General features: G+C 41.6%; 1 protein-coding gene across 36 annotated transcripts in view; it reads left to right on the plus strand.

Annotated features, from left to right (window-relative positions):
- The window catches only part of GPHN (gephyrin), a 264,147-nt gene that overhangs the window by 179,756 nt on the left and 63,132 nt on the right, over positions 1 to 21,259 (plus strand). For all 36 annotated transcript variants that reach the window (XM_075843629.1, XM_075843622.1, XM_075843624.1 and 33 more), the window contains one exon: positions 3,128 to 3,262. In XM_075843629.1, coding sequence (XP_075699744.1) covers positions 3,128 to 3,262 — 135 coding nt within the window. The remainder of the gene's footprint in view (positions 1 to 3,127; positions 3,263 to 21,259) is intronic.

Below are 21,259 nucleotides of genomic sequence, written 5' to 3' on the forward strand. Positions count from 1 at the left end.
CCAACGTATGCCACTGTATAGGGGATACAGTGGCCTATGTCGCCCATAGGGTCCCACATTAAAAAGAAAAACCTTATACCGCATGTTTTTAAAGGATGGCTCAGCGAAGTCAACTATACTATTCCATGTGGTTACAAAGAAGATATACTGGCGTTAACCGGCCTGACGGATGCCAAAAGGACACTCTTTTAGCATCCGTCTGGTGAATGGGGCCCTATAGATATGTTTAGCAAATAGTCGCTGGGAGCTTTCTCGGCATATATACGCCGAATGTACACTGGATACACCCTACTAATGGAGTCCGCCTGGGTCACGTCGTGGTTTCCGAACAGAGTCTCTAACAGCATTGTGAGCATAGCCTTATGAAGATATTCAACGTAATATGGAGATTTAAACTGTGAAATGTTGTGGAAATGTGAAGTTTTTCTTTAAACTATGAAGGATGGCAGCGAAGTCGTTCTTTAATAGTCTAACACTTAAAAGGGGGCTTCCATTTTCTTTATATTTGGGGTAAATAGTACATGAACATGTAGTCCTCATAGTATAGATCAGGGATTTCCATGGAGGAACCCCTGAAAAATGTTTCCACTACCGGGAAACACCTATTCTCATTGCTACCTTTATATTCTGGCCGAGATTTGTTGCCGGCTTTACCTGCCCCATGCCAAGCGTTTTTGGGCAAGCTGAAATCAATTTGCCGTCCTTACTATAAAAGCGACACGTTCTGCTGCCTTCTGGGGAACCTCCGACCAAGGGAAACCTGATCGGGAATCACTGGAATAAATGGATGTCAACAAATATAACAAAATTGTTCATGTCATAAGGCCCTTTTACACAGGCCAATGATCGGGCAAATTAAAGGTTTTCTCATTAGTGATCATTGCCCTGTGTAAACAGGCCGATAAACGAGCAAACACTCGTTCATCGTCTGATTAGCTAATTTAATCGGCCAATAAAATGGTAGTTAGTCGGCAGCACATCTCCCTATGTAAACAGGGAGATGTGCTGCCAACATGATGGAAATGTATGGGTAGTAACGATCACTCGTACCCAAACATAACCGATCATCGCTCCTTGTGAATAGAGAAAACGAGCGCCGATCAATGAGCTGTCTTCTCGATCGGCGCTAGTCTTCACGGCCCATATCGTATACAGTAGAGATCTGTACATGATTCCTGACGTAGCCATAACAACCACAGTAACTCCCATTGTCTACACTGCTGACTGCGTCACAATTAAATCGTTTCTATTCCAAAGTGACTTGTTTTTTATTAAGTGAAGCAGCTTTATTTATTATAGCAAAATCTCTATGGGCCTCAGGGAGACTGCCCTTGTTGCCCATAGCAACCAATCAAAGTGGAGCTTTCATTGCCCCAGAGCAGTTTCATATGTGTAAGCTTTGCTCTGATTGGTTGCTATGGGCAACAAGGACAGTCTTCCTGTCAGACCGTTTTGGATAAATTACGCCTCATGCGTTCTTCCAATATTTACCTGGTTATTGTAGGTTATATAGCGTCGATATTTTCCGCAGCGCTATATGGAGATTTTCATCAGTACTACAGATGTCATCAATGTTATTACATATACTGGATTACGCTATATGTGTACAAGTGCCCCCCACTTTTTGGATTATTTTTGGGTAGAATATTTTTGACACTTTTCCCCTATAAATCCAAATCGAAAATCTTGAGACCTCTCCCAATAATATAATATAATAAAAAAAACTCAGACGAGACGCCAGTATAAAACTTATTTATGTGACATCCCAGATTTGCTGACCCATATTTTGATAACCGCAGCATTTCACATTTTTGTAGCTTCCATTGCATTCACAATTTCCATACGGACAAAGACAAATCTGCGGGGTAAGCCGTTTTAGCGGTAACCACGTTGTTAATGTGAGAGATTTTTTTTTTTCCTGTGCGTTCCTGGAGTGAGACATTTTTACAGCATCTTCATATAGCGGAAAGCTTCCTTAAAGGTTCACTGAGTCGCAAAGCCTAAAAAAATCCCGTCAGCTCTGAGCAGGCCGGTTTGATCTCGTTCTTCAATCTACTGGGTGTAATGTTTGACATCAAAATGCCATCGCCTGTTATAATCTCTGAATAATTGTATAATCTCTATTCCTGCTTAATGGATTATCACAGAGAAGAGGCGTTCATCACATTGTACATGCAGTCATGTTACGGTAGCCATATGCATTAGATAATCGTTGGCTGATTTCGGCAAGATCGGGCAAGAATAGGCTTACCTGGCCGTCCCTGTGCGCTCCATATGAATGGAGTGGTACTGCGCGTGCTCGGCCACCGCCCCAATCACTTTCTATGGGGCTGCCGGAGATAGCCAAGCGCTGTCTTCGGCAACATGAATTTCGTAACCGGTTCCCTTTAAAGGGGAACAGGCCCATGTTATGTTTAGCTGGGGAATAGACCATTGGGATAATTTCTCATGGTGGGCCTAGTCTGACGATAAATACCTGACATCTTCATTGTAGTCTCCATGATGGTAATGTATCTTACATTGAATTATGGGTTTAATATGTGATTTTAGTACAGATACCCGTCCTCATCTATTCAAACGGTGCATACAAAAATCGGATACTTTACAGGTTCCGGTTTACCGGTTTCCAGTGCAGGGTAGACCATCATTATACCCAAGGCTCGGTGTGTCTTTTTTTTTTTTTCTTCACATATTAACATCCTTATTGCCGTAAAGACTCGTTATAGGTTACGTAACAACTACTTTCAATTCCAACTTTCACGTTTTATAAAAAAAAAATTCCGCTTTACTTAATTTTTTCTGCAATCACTAATAGAGTAGCGTCATTTCACCTATGTATGGAGGAAATTGGGTATAGACATACTGTGAATAAATACCCAAGATGAGTCAGTCGTCTTGCTGTTTCCCCTGCTCTGCAGTAGAAGTAGGTCTTCCATGAACATTCAGGTTCATCTTGGCCAAATGCCCTACTTCTATAACGGGGGGTGGGAGCTAAGGACTAAAAATGGACTAGGGACTAAACGTTGAGTTGCTTTGCGTAGGGTTGTAGTACCAAGTGCTTGTTCATTTTATATATGTGTTCTGGCTTCACCATATGTTCTCTAATTGTAAACATTCCCTAATGCAGATTCCAGATTCCATCATATCTCGTGGGGTGCAGGTATTACCACGAGACACTGCATCACTCAGTACCACTCCCTCTGAATCACCGCGGGCGCAGGCTACATCAAGGCTTTCCACTGCTTCCTGTCCAACGCCAAAAGTAAGTAGATGTCAATGTATAATTGTTCATACCTTCCGCAAGCATAGGCTCACAGAAGAGTCACTTAAGAAGTGAGTATAATATGGCGACTTTTATTATTATTATTATTATAATTATTATTATTTGTATGCATGATGATTTATATAGTATCCTATATAAATATATAGTAACTTTATAAATTGCCAAGCAAGCACTAAGGTCATCCAACGTCGTACCCATGTTCACAATTGGAATGACTCTGGAGAGTTACATGCTTAGAGCAATGGGGTTAAAGACCCTAGTAATTAAAGTGTAGTTCCATCTTGAAGCTACATTTTTTACTAAAACGGTCCATTTCAGTAGTGGAAATATTTGATAATACTGCTGTAGTAACTCAAAATTCCCACTCTTAACTAGAGTCCGACATTTATTCACTAGGGCTCCAAAAATTATTTGTAGGTTGTGGCCTTTAAATTAATAAATTAAGGGGAGTGACCTATGACTGATTTTTTTTTTCTACTTCCATTGCTTCGTAAATTCTAAATTAAGGCGGTTGTTCATGATTAGAAAAACACGTCCACTTTCTTACTAAAACAGCGCCACACCTGTCCATGGGTTGTGTCTGGTATTGCAGATTATTTCCATTGAGGTAAATAGAGCAAAGCTGCAATACTACACACGTACTTCAGACAGGTGTTGCGCCGGTTTTTAAAAACGGCAGACATGTTATTCTTATCCTGTACAAGCCCTTTAAGCATAGTCTTCGTTAAAAATTTCTTACCATATTTTTGCTGTAGAGTCTGGCTGTGGTGCTGCTTCAGACACAGTTGCTAACTGGCTACTGTCAGCTCCAGGCTGTCGACATCATCTCTCTTATTTACTGAGTGCCTGTTCTCTTTGTTTGGGAGCGTGCCTCCCTCCCCTTCACTTTTGTCACTGTAACATAGTGTGGTAGAATTGTGCCTATGATATTTTGTGCAGGAAGAGTGGAAAAGGTCACACACACAGAAAATAGCCTGCCAAGGGGTGATGGAGGAGATCACACACCAGCAGAATTCGTGTCTTCAGAAGGAGAAAGCAGTAAATGAGTGAAGCTGTGCTAGTTTATGAGAACTATTAAAAGTAGCAGCTTTAAGAAATCACAGAAAGGATGTGCAGCATGTATTATTCAAAGGAGAACGCCCACTAGAGCCAAGTTTGAAACCAGGAGCAGATTGGTAACTGCATATCAGGGTGCCTGAAAAGTAATGAAGAAATAGAGATTGCATTCGGAAACTTAATGCAATTATTTATGTATTTTAACTCCAGCAGTATCTGTAAAAATATTTTTTCCTTTTCAAAAGTGTACATACCCTTTAGGTAATAATGTTATAAATTGTATTCATTTCAAATGTTTATAAGGGATTTTCCACTATAAAATACGTTTTGGATAAACCTCTTTCACCATTCGTGGTTCAGAAATAGCAGGCATACTGATATCCGACTATACTGTATATATTAACGGCAAAATACAGTCTTGACTCATGCACATGTCTTCTCGCCTGTTTCTAAGCATGTCATTAATGGAAGGTCCTGTACAAAAGATTCAGTGATGCTCGCGATGTACTTCACTTTAACTTCAGCAAGCACTGTAACATTACTATTTTGTGCACCTATGGACATGCTCTAGATATGTCTTCATTATTCAACTCGGAAGAAAAAACATTCAAGCCACTGTGTTTGTTGCCATTAGTAGAACGTTTTAATGCCAACCACTAGGTCAGAACTTATATTGGGTTGAAGTGAATCTTCCACATCTACCCATACAGTCCACTTCAAGTTGCATTTTGTGACGAGTGAAATTATATTTTTCATAATATTGCAACGGGGAAGCCCGCAAAATTTTTCACATTTGGGTTTAAAGGGGTTAGAACAAGTTACCCCCATAGGATAGGGGGTAACTTGCTGATCAGTGGGTTTTCCATCAGCTGGGACCCCACCGATCAGGAGAAAGATGGTCCTGTTCCCCCCGTTTGAACGGAGCGGTAGGTCGCTCAGGCGCACTGCCACTCCTTTCATTCTCTATGGGAGCGGCAGAGATTGCCGAGTATAGCGTCCGGCTATTTCCGGCGCTCCAATAGAGAATGAATAGAGCGGCAGTGCGAACGAGCGACCTGCCGCTCCATTCAAACGGGGGAACATCTCGTGATCGGTGGTGGTCCCAGCTGTCGGACACCCATCGTTCAGCAAGTTACCCCCCCCCTATTTTACGGATAGGTAAACTTGTTCTAACTGGAATGCCCCTTTAAGTCAAAACTAGTTATCATAGGTTCATATATGGTGTTACCATAGGATCAAATCCGTTTAAAGTTGTCAATTTGCGACTGTAGCTTAGAACATGATATCGACAGTCAAAACTGATCTTTTATATATGTTTTAGCATTTATACTTGACCTCAGGTGGACGTTTCACTTTTGGGCCCATCGGTTCTTTTACGTTCTTGAATAATAGCGGTATCACCACAGATTTGGTTTCTTGTACAGTACTTTTTAGCCTTGTTCCTCGATTCATGGGATCAACAACTGCTCATGAATACTAAATTAAAAAATCTGTAAAATAATATAGAATGTATAAATGTGTGCACGGTCATACAAGTCTGCATATAATCACACATATGACAGCCCTGATAAAGCATCTGCTGTACTCTTCTCGGCAGCGATGTGCGGAGTACAGCTGTACAGGACGGGTGTTGGGCTACTGCACATTCCAGGAGCCGTCTGATTTTTTTCTATGTTTTCCGAATGTACGCTCCTATAATTATGGCCTGATTATCGGAACGTAAAGTTGGTGCATTTACGCAAGTGCAGCCACTACAGGTCCTTGGCGGTGGTCATAACCAGGGAAAATTAGTAATGTACAGAGAAAAGGACCTGGGGAAAAGAAGAAAGAATATCAAATAAATGGTGCAAAACTCAAAAATAATGGTAATGATATATTGTATAGTTAAAAAATGTACATGAGAGTTTAAATAGTGTCTTGGAGATGGGAATATCCCTTTAAATGTAACTGATAATTCATGCAAAACCGTCCTTACATGTATGTGCTGCCAACCAGAATTGATCACATTTCTTGCCTTCTAGCCAACTGAAGCCCGGTTTTGGGTCACAATGTTTACCCCCTGGGAGGTTTTCTTCTCATATTTTGTTTCCTTCCAAAATAAACAAGCCGTTCTCGACTGAGGAGCGAGATGCTATGTGAATGCAGAAGTATTCACCCCCCCCCCCCCTTGATGACTGATTGTACAGGAAATACTTATATAGAAGAGGAGAATACATTATACAGTCATTTCTATTTGTATAGGGATTTGTAACGCTATCAAATTTGTAGTATTTGTATAGTATTCACAAGTAATCCAGAACATCTCCGTATCTGACGCCTGCATGGTACTCTTGAATTTAACAAGACTGGAGCTAGAAGATTTAACAGAACGAACCAATGAGGAGGCTCTGTTTGTTTTTTAATCCTACAGGCTCTTATATGTGGATCGTAAGGCCTTATGCACATGACCGTGCAGTATTTCGGGTCAGTTTGCGGACCATGCTCACAGTATAGGAGCAAGCTCCGTAAATGCAGAAAACCAGGACATGTCATATTTTGTGTGGATCAATTCTACGGCCCGGACACACATCCATAAAAGAAATGGGTACGAATCTGTTATTGCGGATAAAAATTAGTCGTGTGCATGAGGCCTTAGTCGGGCTCTCAACATAAGTCTCATAGGATTGTATAGAGAGACTGAATACCGGCCGACACATGAGAGCCTGTATAATTTAGAGAGTCAGAGTCATGTAGTACAACAGAGGACAGGAGCAGAACTTCCCAAATAAAGTGCTCGGTTAGAAAATTTACAGCCGTTAAAAAGTAGCTGCCAGTGGGGAAGGGTGGAAAAGGGGAGAAAGCTGCTGCCAGCAGTGGAAGGAGTGGGGAGGGGGAGACTGCTGCTGTCATCCATGTGGAAGGTGTGGTAAGGCGGAGAATGCTGCTTCCGCCAGTGGGGAAGGGGTGGAAAGGGAGAGAATTCTGCTGCCACCAGCGTTGGAGGGGTGGGAAGAAAGAGAATGATGCTGCCACCAGTGGGGGAGGGGTGGAAATGCTTCTGCTGACAGTGGGGGAGTTGAGGTGTCGCAGGGGAAGGAGGTTGTCAACTGTGAATCATTTCACTTAAAGCAATCTTCCTGGTTTTAGCAAAAAATTTACATTTTCTCGGGAATGCAGAGTTTACTAACCTGGTGCCCCCCGTTTACCTTGTAGTGTCGCTGATCCCTGGTCTCCCTCTTCTGTCATCAAAGATGGCCGCAGCACTTCTCAAATTACCTGATGCACACTACGCTTTGGTAGCCCAGGACACTGTCCCATGCTAGCCAATTGGCTAGCGCTGCTCAGCACAGTGGAGGAGACAGAGGACTAAATCATTGCCACGTCCTCTTGTTTACCAGGCACAGGTACTTTGACCGGCTGGGCCTGGTATTAAATCTCAGCTTAGTCCCATCCAAGTGAATGGGACTGAGCTAATATACCAGGCACAGTCGTGACTATATGATATATAGTGATACTACACTCACCACACCTTCTCATAACCTACAAGCGCACAAAAATACTTCACATTTACCACCCAGCAAGTGGTCGTGTGTGTACTATCAAATGCCAGGGCTGAAGTTCAGTCCCAGTCCGGCCCTGTCTGGTCCTGTCCTAGGGTCACCGGTACTATATTACCTATATGGGGAAAATATTAATGTGGCATCTGGGCCAAAATGTTTGAGAACTTTCTGAAAATTCAGGTAAGGCCTAAAGAGTCGTAGGAGTATCTTGCTTCGTGATGAAAAAATATGAGGACAGAGGAACCACAATGTTTACGATGGGAGAGGTCTAAATGAGCCCTACGTGTGCTAGAGCAGGGTTTCTCAATGTTTCTATGCCAAATACCCCCTACTCAAATAAATTATATCAAATTATGCCCGGAGCACACATTTCATAACCTTCTCTAGAGCTCTCCTCAACCTCGAAGGATGGCCGCCTAAAGGCACTTTACAGGGGCCAATAATCAGGCAAACTAGCGTTCATAAGAATACCCGTTCACAATTATTGCCCTGTGGGGCAGCGATCAGCCGATGAACAAGCCGCTCTACTCGTTAATGGGGCCAATCAAAATAGTCGCTAGTCGGCAGCACATCTCCCTGTGTAAACTTCATTAAAATGTATGGGGTCGAACGATCATAGTAACGATCATAGCTCCTCGTGGAAGAAGCAAATGAGCGCCTATCGTCAAGCTGTCTCGCGGATCAGCGCTCGTTTTTACAGCCCACGTCAGGCCATGTAAAAAGACACTTACTGAACTCGTTTTAAATCCCTACCCACCTCCCCTAATGTAAGCTGCCTTGTCTACCCCCAATCTCCAAGTTGGCATTTTTGCCGGGAAATTGTACCACAGGTTGAGAACCTAGGTGCTTGATGACTCCACAATGGTGGAAGCTGATAGTCTTGGAAATCATTTTTATTTCTAAGGTTTCCCTGTTTTTATTCTAGAACGGAAGATGATAAATGACTCTAGCTGCAGTGTAATGGCTTTTCTATTCTGGAGACTCCACCATCTAGTTTTCGGATATTCATGATGATTCCAGAGAGTGTGTTTTAAGCTTTTTTTTTCTTTATTTCTTCTTCTATTGCTGCGTATTGCATATCCGGACTTATTAGACTTTCTTAATCTTCAACAAGATTTTATCCTCTTTAGCTTACAAATAGGGACACTGGGGCATCTGAAAGATATCGTTCCTTTTCTTCCAGTGACGAGTCCTTATAAAGTACATAGTTTCATTCATCGTTTTCCATATGAAAAAAACATCATACATTAGAGTTTTTAAGATTAAGAGTCCTTAAAGTCACAAGCTCCTCATGAGCCAGTTGGCATAAAAAAAAAAAATTCTCTATACCAATGAAACTTGTAATTTCTTTTTGATCCATTGCTTTCACCAAAGATGTAACATTTGCATAAATATGTGCTTCAAACATCTTGTTGTAAACTATTCCCTAAGCTGATGAATACATCCTGCCAAAGATGGTTTTTGCTGCCCTCTGGCAATCCTATTACTTGGCATCGACTGTTAAAGGAACCAGTCCTGGAAAAAGTTTTTCAATTATTTATTCATTCACTGTGTTCTGGAAACCTCTTGGTTTGATGAACCTACAACTCACAATCTCAGCTCTTGGCTTCCAATACTTCACACCTTTCTAAGGCAAATTTGCCATTGTGTGAACGCTGCACAAAACCTTGTCAAATTGGGGTAAATCTTGGACTGGCAGTAGTTCATATTGTTTCATGACAGTATAATAACCAGTGGGTTGTAGAACCACTGTGTTACTCAACCGGTTTGAATTGGTCTCAGACTACAGTCTCTCACAGACAATTTATTGCTCTGTTACACGTGTCCATGCTGTGATGCACTTTAAAGTATTGTGCTCTCAGAGGTTCTTGAAAGCAGCATGTGTAAATTATAGTGCCAAATGCAAATATATTGAATTTTGTTTTCTAAAGGCATACATTTTACCTTAGCAAGGCAGATCTGTATTCAGGGGCGTACACAGAAATTATAGTGCCCCATAGCAAAAGTCAGAATTGGGCCCCCCCATCGGTGCCATCTTGATCGCGCTGCAGATCATACAGGTGGCTACAGCTCTGTTCAGATGCAACTGGAGGCAGAATGAATATTTACATTCAGTGACTCATAGGTGACGTCTTCTCTGACTGTTGTCGTCCACTTTTCTTTTTTCCAACTAGTCTAGACTGCCATGACAACTCCTCCCGATCGCGACTTCTCTGCACAGTTTACCGCCCAGATGTCCTTTACTCCTGACTTTTGCTGCAAATCCTCACACTGCTCTTGAAAATAACTGTCACATATAGCACCCTGAATTCCCCACAATATGCCCCCAAAAATATGACCCATACGTTGCCCCTAAATGCAAATATTCCCCACTGTGAATCTAAATACAAAATGCCCCACAATATACTACCTAAATAAAGAATGTGCCCCCTAAATAATAAATACGCCCTAAAAAATGTCCCCGGAATAAAAATTGCCTAGCACTGTGCCCCTGAATTGAAAGTGCCCCACACTGTGTCCCTGATTTAAAAGTGCCCTACACTCTGCCCCATTTGAGGAAGTAATTCACAAAGAAGGCGAGAACGTTTCCCTTGCACCCTGCAGCACTGGAAACATTTTCAATTGTGTTCGTGTCTTAAGACACGGATACAATTGATTTTAGGGGCCTGGTCATCATTAATGGGGCGGGGCACGTCGAAGCCATTTGGCCTTGGCCTGAACCTTTCCCTGGGTCCCATAGCAGTGGTGTGGTATGCCTCTATTGGAGATATGCCACAGTCTGTACTTGCATACAAAGACCAAAATCTTTAAGAAGAATATGTTGTTACTGCTGCTCTGCCAGGTCTCAATCTAGGTCTTGGAAGGTACAGATTCTCCTTGCAGAGATCTAGCAGGTAGGGCGTCTTAAAGGGGTATTACAAATGATAAGCTATCCACAGGATAAGTGATAATTTTCTGAACATTGTGGGCCCCTCCGCTTTGACTCCTACCACTCCTGAATCCCCAGATCCTCACTGCACCCCGCAGTGAGGAGGAGCTTGTACAGGAGTGCTGTACTTTGCTGTTTCCGTCATTCCCATAGACTTTGAATTGAGCGGCAGCGCGCATGCTCGCCCGCCGCTCCATTTAGTGTTTCCTCCCTGTGGTTGAGGAGGGATAGAGGATTTGAAGCCCCCATTCTCGGTGGGGGTTCCAGCGGTAGGGCCGCCAGTGATCAGAAAATGATCACCTATCCGGTGGATAGGTGATAATTTTTGAGTCTGTGAATAACCCCTTTAAGGGCATTGCTGCCTGGGAAAAAAAAAGGTTGCAAAATAGTTCTCTTCAAAAAGGAAGAAATCTGTCTCTCTAATGCCAACTATAGGTAAAAACCCTGTAAGTCCATGTCTGACCCTTTATAGAGCCTTGAAACTATTCCCTGGTTAATAGCCAAACCGGAGCCCAGCATGGTCACCCACTTATCCCTGCACCTATGGCTAAGAAACGGTTTTTGGAAAGTCTGATCTGCATCTTATCAGTAGAAGCCCAAACAAGGCTGCAGATCAAGGCAGAGATCTGTTGTTTTAACTAATGGTGCTGTCTTTCGGATCGACAACCTTCACATGCCGACCGTGATTAACAAGTTTTTCAGAAAATGGCCATCTGAAAATCCCTAATATATGGCCCGCTTAAGTGTTTAGTGTTACTATCCGGCCTTATCTAGGCCTCAAGCAGTACAGTAGAGCAGTCATTAAATCCCCCACCCTCTGCTGAAACTGTCCCAGTCTACACAGCAAATCTAACAAGTCCGCAGCAGAAAATATCAACTTACTGTGACTGTTCTAGTGGCCAGTATGAATTGGATTATTTAACAACGTTTTTAATGAATACAATTTTTTTAATTTTTATGACACATTCCCTTTAAATAAAGAACTAATATAGTAAATGACAAAGTAAGGATTACAAGTAGTCACACTTTTAATGTTCCCACAATATAACAACAACTTCTTTAATCATTCCTCTGGTAGACAACCGTCCCTGCTCGATAAAGAGCAATTTTGATGTGCTGCTCAAGGGGCTACCAATTTGTGTATTCGGGTTTAGTGTCATATTTCTAGTCGATCCATCTCTTTTTGGATGGCACTGTATCATGCACAACATAAATAATGCATTGGCTTATATTAGATAAATTCCGAAGATTCCCTCCCTAAGTTTAACAAGTTTTTTGATTATAAATAAAATATTAAAGTAGGATGAGCTGAATGAGTCTGGCTGTGACTTTATTATTTTCCACAAAACTGGGCACTTATATGGTCAATGTTTCTTGGCTTTCAGGATATACTGCTTGTTTGTTTTGTAATCAATTTCATATACATTAGATATGTATGTGGCACAGAGGGATCACTTTGAGCTCAAAGGCCCCAGCCTGTAGCAGGGCCCTCAACTATCATGCGTCATTTACAGTACTGGTTTCCTCGTATGGCAAAGAGAGACCTTTTGGGCCTCCTACAGTCCTTTGTGTAATCGCAACCTCTGCGCCTCCTTTTGCTAAAGCCACAATTTACACTGTATGTACGAATAATCCCACCAGCAACATAGCTTGGTAAGCTAACCGATTAGGGAGTCAGTTTAAGAAAATCAGACTCCCTTGGGCCAGCGCAGAATGGCAAATGATCGCCCGTATTCGTGAACACTTGTTCGCATTCATTTTACACGCAACTTTTCTCTTGTGGGGACTGAGTTAATTAATTTCATGACCCACAATTATTGGTGGATTGTTAGACTTAGGCTTCTCATACATGTAGCGGTCACGCAGCGGTAGTGTGCCGCACGACTGAGAAATGCATGAAGAATCATGGTTTCAATGTGCTTCACCTGAACGAGTCGCGTGGCTAAAAAACGCATTGTAAAATCGCATGTAGTTTTGCTGCACGGTTCTTGGCCGTGCCGAACAATACTGCTGCAAATCATATGGCGGTAAATACGATACCTTTCTACCTTAAATAAACTTTCTACGTATATCAATAAAAAATCCTTTATCATGGTCGATTATGTCATACTTACAAAATGGTGGCAAATATTTATTATAATTATATTACTTGTAAGGTGATAATTGATTTCTGCTGCTACTTTTAGGCCCAGTTCACACACTGTTTTTTTGGCACTGATTTTAACATGGAAGCATCGGAATCAGCGCCAAAAAAAACGTCAGAATTTCTTTACATTTCTTTCAGCTGCTTGTGGAAAAAAAGCGGCATGTTCTTTCTTGCCACGGTTCCGCCTCTGACCTCCCATTGAAATCAATGGGAGGCAGAAATAGCGCTTTTTGCAGCATTTTTTGGCCGCGGGCGAAAACCGCAGCAAGAAAGTGCATTCAGGTCAAAATCTGCCTGCAAAATACTCTGTCTGAACAGGGCCTTAGGGTTTTTTACTTCGCTACTTGTCCTAGGAAATATGTGATAATTCATTTGAGTCACTCACCTTCCTATATATCACCCACTACACCGACATCAACCCTATTTCAGGGGATACAAAGTCCAGAATTATCTCATGTACCCTTACTATAGTAATAAATTCAAGGTCATCATTAAAGGAGTTGTGTCACAAAGACAGTCCCTTTTTAAAGTGAAGCCAGCCAGGCCCTAAAAGGGGATATGGACAGGAGTGGTCATCCTAAGGCAATCCCTTTAATAATTCACCATAGCACGTAATGCTTCAGGGATTATTGAGAAAATGTTGCTCTATTACAGGTTTGAAGAGTCAGGCTGGCCTCTTTAGTGAACCGGAGCATCCCCAGGTGTACCTAAATAAAAGAGCCCAGTCCCAATAATGGCCATAAGGACCAACAGAAGATAACCGTATCTGTAGTTAACTTTAAAGAGGCTCTGTCACCACATTATAAGTGGCCTATATTGTACATGATGTGATCGGCACTGTAATGTAGATTATAACAGTGTTTTTTATTTAGAAAAACAATCATTTTTGACGGAGTTATGACCTATTTTAGCTTTATGCTAATGAGTTTCTTAATGGACAACTGCGCGTGTTTTACTTTTTTACCAAGTGGGCGTTGTAGAGAGGAATGTATGATAGTGACCAATCAGCGTCATACACTTCTCTCCTTTAATTTACACAGCACTAGCGATATAGCTATATCGCTATCTGCAGCCACATACACAAACACTAACATTACTGCAGTGTCCTGACAATGAATACACATTACCTCCAGCCAGGACGTGATGTGTATTCAGAATCCTGTCACTTCTGTAGCGTCTCTGTGATATTTACAGCAAGTCCAGTGTAATCTCGTTTGAAATGACAGGTTACATCGTAATCTCGCAAGATTATGCTTGCCTTGCTGTAAATATCACATGGACGCTACAGAAGTGTCAGGATTCTGAATACACATCACGTCCTGGCTGGAGGTAATGTATATTCACTGTCAGGACACTACAGTAATGTTATAGTGTGTTTATGTGGCTGCACATAGTGATATAGCTATATCGCTATGTGCTGTGTAATGAATGGAGAGAAGTGTATGACGCTGATTGGTCACTGATTGGTCAGCGTCATACACTCCTCTGTACAGCGCCCACTTGGCTAAAAAGTAAAACACGCCCAGTTGTTCATTGAGAAACTCATTAGCATAAAGCTAATATAGGTCATAACTCCGTCAAAAATGATCGTGTTCCTAAATAAAAAACACTGCTGTAATCTACATTACAGCGCCGATCACAACATGTACAATATAGGCCACTTATAATGTGGTGACAGAGCCTCTTTAACACATGCTGCAAAATTTACCACTTTGATTGGGTTGATTCATAAAAAATAAAGTACGACTGCAATCCCTAGCCAATTAAAATGATGCCCATATTGTGGCACTTCTATAGTACCGGAGTTAGAGCTCTTTTTCTGTCTAGATATCACACGATCATTCTGCCTAGCACACTGTCCCCTTACTTCCCGTGCCCCTGAGTGCATGCTCACGTGAATCTCCTCAGCGTCTCAGCCAATCAGCGTTGGCCCCAGTCTTTCCTCAGCTGTGCCCATGCAGAACATACAACAAGTAGCTCCCCAAACTCCAGCGTAGAATCCGTATACAGTTTCTCTAAGCTCTGGATACAGAACCCTAAGGCAACAAGCAAACAAGGATTACTGGGGCAAGACATGATGATGGCAAGCAAACCGCGTAAATATGTTAAAAGATAGATATGTTTGCAGTGATCTACCAAAATATACCCAGTTTGTTAAGATTACAGGTACACTTTAAAATCATTCTACACCTTGAAAGGCAAGTTAAACATAACATAATATTGGTATTACTGTTATCCTTTGGTTATCCATTGTTAAAACATCTCAATAGTTATAAAAGAGTTAAATGGGTTCTTGTATATTGCAGTGATGTGAGGATTTCCCAACCAGGACCCCCTTATTATAGCCAGACGAAGAGCGGCTAAGAAAGAGCGGCAAACTCAACCTGGCCATATTTTACATGGCTTCCCATTCAATTGAATAAGCAACATGTAATACTACATATACCCTGTAGTGGCCACTGCAGTGAACTTGCATCGCTGATCACCTGGATGGCTTCCTATTAGCCCCTATAATAATATAATAATAATAATATATTAATATAATTTAAAAAAAATAATAACTCAACCCAGAATGATTAATTCCCCAATTCAGTTTTTTTCATCAGGTAGGAATGAGTTACCCTCTATTCCACGGTTTAGGGTGATGACCATCCTTCACCATGAGGGGTTGTCACAGCACTGTCTATAAGCCTAAAAACAGGGCATAGTACCTTTATCTACGAGGAAAGGGAAAAACTAGTTCTGGAGAAAAAAAAAATCACATTCGAGTTCAAAAACATCTATCACATTGGCCAGTGGACACAAACCCGTTAAGGGCCAGGCCCAATGAATCACTAAATGCCCAGAGACCCGTATTTGTTTTATTGTTCCATTCAATTACATAAATGTGGCAGGCAGAGGGATGAAATCCCCGAACCTTGAGCCAAGATTGTCAGCCTGAACCCAGCTTATTCCATTAACTGATTGATTCCTGTGGAGTATCCACCTCAGCTCACGGAGCACCATTGGCATGTATTCGTCACACGGCTGGAGTCGAGCACCATTGCTAGTAATGAAAGCCTCGTCGAGAAGACAATGACTGATGTTCTGAAGGCAGGAAGATTTTTTTTTTTTCTTCCCCTTGATCCTTGCAAGAAAACAGATACGAGCTGTTGTGCGGCGCCCTTTTCTACATCCCACTTGCCACTGGTCATTTCTTGGAAAATGCTTTAGCTACCCCCGGAACATTGTCAATAGCTGAGCTGTGATTGGAAGGAGTTTTTTTTTTTTTTCCCTCTCTGCTTCTCCTATTTAAGCCGTGCATCAGGGTTATCCCTGCGAGTGGCTGAAACCATGAAAATGCTGGTGCCCTGAAGCTGTTGGCTATAAAATAAAACAAACAGACGTTCTGTAATATAACATGAAGAAGAAAAAACGGGACAATCAACCTTGTAGAGAATGCCAGGTAAGTCAGCTTTTTCCGTCCTCCGCTTCTCCCCACATTCGGCAATCTATACATTATATATGGGGAGAGAGGTTTGTGTAGGAGATTCGGCTCAGCTGTTTTTGTTGCCGATTCTGCTGTGTTGCATATTTCACCCCGTGCCGGTCTCGGCTCTTCATAAAAGGCTTTTCTCCAGTGATTTGTTTAATGAGATCCCGTCTTGATAAGATTGCGGTGACCTGATTAACTGTGATCCAACCTTTTTTTTTTTTTCTGTACGCTGTTATTTATGGAACACTCTCTTCTTGTTGTGCACAATGGATCATGCAGCCCTTCACAATGTAACATCTGTCCTTCCCGAGGGAGACTGCTAAACGTTCACAGCTCCCCGCTCATCATCTGAGCGGCCGTTGCCTTTGCCGTAGCTCTCGAAAAGCTGTCTTTGAAAATCCTGATATCTTGAAAATCAACATTAACAGACTGTGCCAGAAAGGATCAGGCTGTGATGTTGAGCGGCAGCATCAATGAGGAGAAGCTTCTTTTGTGTCTTTGTTCATAAATCCCTTCCATTAAACATTTCTGATGTCAGGCACACGGGGCACGAGTGACATGATTCTCACGACGCGCTTGTGTGTTTTTTTTAGTCTAAATAGGAGACGCGTTATCATGTGACCTTCATAGTGTAAGATCTATGGTCCTTATGGTGGTTGATAAAAATGGAGGAGCTGGTCGTAAAAGTTGGTTGCATGAAATTGGTAAAAAATAATTTTTGGGCGCAGAATGTCCCTTTTACAGATAAATTATAATTTTGGAATAACATATAAAAAATAAAAAAATATTTTTTTATATATATATATATATATATATACATATATATATATATATATATATAATATATACGAATATTTCTTGCTCCACCACAGTGCATGTTGTGACCCAGCATCTATATAGTATGATGGCGGCCATTTTCAAAGCTGTACTATTGTTCCTATCACATCACATATGTGTAGAGGTTATTCATGCTTTAGCTATATCACTGTCCATAGGGTCTCTGGATAGCTCCACTAAAGTTGGAGCTATCCTTTTAATTGGAAGGGCTATCTGCGTTGCTACACTAAAGGGGTTCATCACCAGTACTGACCGCTTTCTGTTTGGGGCATCTGTGAGAACCTCTAAAATGGTTACATTTTGGTTGCGCTAGTACCCACTTAAGGCCCGTAGGCACACGTGTCAAACTGTCGCCCTCCAGCTGTTGCAAAACTACAACTCCCAGCATGCCTTAAAAGCAGGCAGCTTGGGAGTTGTAGTTTTGCAACAGCTGGGGGGCCACAGGTTTGACACCACTGCTGTAGAGCAACACCAAGAAGACCCCCTCAATAGGCTTGGATTTTGGTTGCCATCCCAGGTAATTTTCTGTCATATACACAATTAGATGAGCTAATTTTTTGTGTTATATCATACAAAAAAAAATATATATAATAATAATAGTTGGTAGATTTAAAAGGGATGTCCAGGATTAGAAAAACAGCTGTTTTTTTGTGTTTTTTTTAATTTTTAAAAACAGCGCCACACCTGTTTATAGGTTGTGCCTGGTATTTCAGCGCAACTAAATAGGGAAAATAATGCAGAAATGAATCCATATATATTTCTAGATCTATCTAGAGTTAATATTTTAAGATGTATTAATATATTTATTTTTTTTGGAACATTTACATATATTTATTTATTTTAGCGCTTTTATCAAACTGTAAAAAAGGCTACAGAAGATTTTCCACCCAGGCCTCAAATGTTAACTTGTCAAAAAGGTGTGCATTCCCTGACACATACATTATTGTATACTGTAGTTGTGAGTATTGAACCATTGATATATATTAAGCCCTGTCCGTTTAACCCCTTAGGGACCCAGTGATACATATATTGTCCATTTTAGTACAGAAATAGGCGATGCCGTGAACATGTTGGGGTTTTTTACGTCCTCCTTTAAGGGTCACATACTAGTTTGGCTGCAAAAATGATCTTATACAGCTGCCCGTTGACCTAGCACTGCATAGAAGTAAAACCCTATATTTCTTGGCTGCTTATCCCAATCCGTAGTCGGAGATCAAACAGAAATATTTCCAATGTCCACATCAATAGGATTTCCCCTTCCTAGAATACGGGCACCCTGGAGCCACTGCAATAGAAATGTAGTACTTCGCAACGCCCATTTAATTTAATGGGCGACCACGTAATATATGGTGACGTTGAGTCTGCCAGTAACGGCAGCTTTATGCAGTGGCTCCTCGCTCGGGCTTATAGAAAAGAAAAAAAGGGGAACCCCTTTACATGTACCACATGCCCAAATAAGGCATGGACAAGGGGTGTCCTGATGGGACAACCCCCTTAACAAACGAATGTGAAAAGCAGTCTAGGTCAGACACAACATCATCTGACCACGAAGCCCCCTGGTTAGGAGATCAAGCAACAGTGAGGGCATCGTAGAACAGTTCAGCCACGGGTAAGTCACATCTTCTAGTGCTGGTTTCTGCAAAAACTCAGAAATAACATCGCAAGATAAATTTTTCAGATTTGATATTTTAGATGGTCATGGTGCTTTATGATCGGGGGCGATTCAACCGACACACACCATTGATTTGTTGCAGAATTTCTTATAAGTCCATACAGTCGATGTTCTTCATGACCTATACTATATGTGAACCTTTATGGCATTTGACAAGAGCATGCAAGAATTGGCCGGCCCCTCTCTTTACTCCTAGGCAGTGGAGAATGCATACAGTTCCTTATTAACTAGTTGTTTGCTGAATTATTTCGCGAATCAACAGCCCCTTCAGCTTCTCGAGCCCTTGTAGCTTCACCAAGTGCTCGTGCCAGGAAACAATTATGTTTCCAATGTGACACTGATGTACAATTATCACAGTAGAGGCGAATGGATTGGCAGAATATTTTGCCTGGCTCATTAGACATCGCCAACTCTCTTACCTCCTCTGCAACAGCTGACACTTAAACGCTGACTCTCTGGGTGTGACCATGGAGAATTATTTATATGGTCATAAACAAAGATAAGAGAGTGTTCCTTCCAGCACTACTATCAGGCTATACCTGATTTTATTTTTATATGTTTTTTTGGGTTTTAGAGGTTTTGTTGATCACTTTGTAAAGTTTACAGGTATGCAGTTACAGTATATCTCCATTTTATCATCGTGTCGTTTTCAGGTCCAATTTCTTAATATATCTTTATAATGGTCGGAGCGCCGTTTTTTCTGATACATAGCTCCAAAAGCAATGCATAGAAATAGATTTAAAAGATAGCATGCGGACTTCCTGCAGTCACCACTAGAGGGAGCTTAGGAAGTTACTGCATACTGATTTATTATTCAGTTCAATGCTTAACAGTATGTAATTAGCTCCTGCGCTCCCTCTAGTGGTGGCTAAAAGTAGCCAGAATTTTATAATTTAACACTATGACGGAGATTTATCAGGGCCCCATGCACATGACCGTATTTTTCATCCGTAATTATGGACCGTAATTACGGACCCATTCATTTCTATGGGCTACGGATACCTTTACGTATTTTTACGGATGGGTGTCTGTGCTGTAGAAATGATAGAACATGTCCTTTTTTTGGCCTTAATTACGGCATGGACTCTTCATAGAAGTCTATGGGCGCTTCCGTAGTTGCCCTAGATTCCTCCCTGTTTTTATTTTTTAGTGGATCTGTAAATACAGAAGCAATACGGATCGTATTTACGGACACTTTACGGATGACTATAAATGACTACGGATCAGTATCTACGGATGGATGAAAAATACAGTTGTGTGCATAGGGCCTAAGACTGATTGATGGAGTAATATGCCTCATAATAAATTAGGTGCATCTCTAGCTGTCCGTGCACCAGAGTAAAATCTACAACAGCTATAAACTGGAGTAGATTTGCGCTATAAGTTATGCCAGTTTCTGATGTAAATTTCATGAGCCGCACGGCCACGCCCTTTTCGCTAAGACCCACCCACTTTTTTGAAAAGTGGTTGGAAATGGCACAAAAATCTTTCCCACAAATTTGCGAACTTTGTGCCATTTCAGACTTTTACATGCCGAAAAACTGGTACAGAAAAGTTAATAAATTCCCCCTTTGTTCTATACATGGAATTTGGAGCTCTTTATCTGAATACTGGCGCTCTGACCGCTGTAAAGATATATTAAGAAATCAATCATCACAAAATTTTGGGCTTGTTTAGATTTATAAACATAAAATAATATTTAATGGTGGTTTTATACAAACTGTGACCATGCTCTTGAGTCTTAATCTACTGTTGCTGCTGTAGGTTGGTTATGTGGTCTGGCATTAAAACTCTATATTGGCACTACATTTTTAGTTACAAAGCTTAGCATCTCATTAAAGGGTTTGTCCACTACCGGACAACTGATGACCTATCCGCAGGATAGGCCATCAGTACATGATCAGTGGGGGTCTGACACCCAGACCCCGCACCGTTAAGCCGCTCCGGCTGCCTCCGAGCACCGGACATACCCACTAAGCACCTAGCATACATGCCGGAAGCCATTGGCTCCGGCCACTGAATAGCGGCCGAGCTGCAGTACTGTATTCAACTGAATAGGAGCAGATCTGCCGTTCAGCAGCACGGCCGCTATGCTATGTACGGCCCTCTGCAGCTCCGCCCTTTTCAGATTAGCTGCAACGTATAAACACAAGCCGATCACATGATCACTAGGATGTCAGTGCATAGAGAGCTGATTTGTATTACAGCAAGGGAAAAACAATTATAAAATACAGACTATTAAACCACTTGTGACAAAAAGAAGACTATCAGGTAATTACCACACGTGTACTACTTGTTTATAAGGAGAGACCTGTCAATCAA

Source organism: Rhinoderma darwinii, chromosome 12 (genome assembly GCF_050947455.1).
Source record: "Rhinoderma darwinii isolate aRhiDar2 chromosome 12, aRhiDar2.hap1, whole genome shotgun sequence".
NCBI lineage: Eukaryota > Metazoa > Chordata > Amphibia > Anura > Rhinodermatidae > Rhinoderma > Rhinoderma darwinii.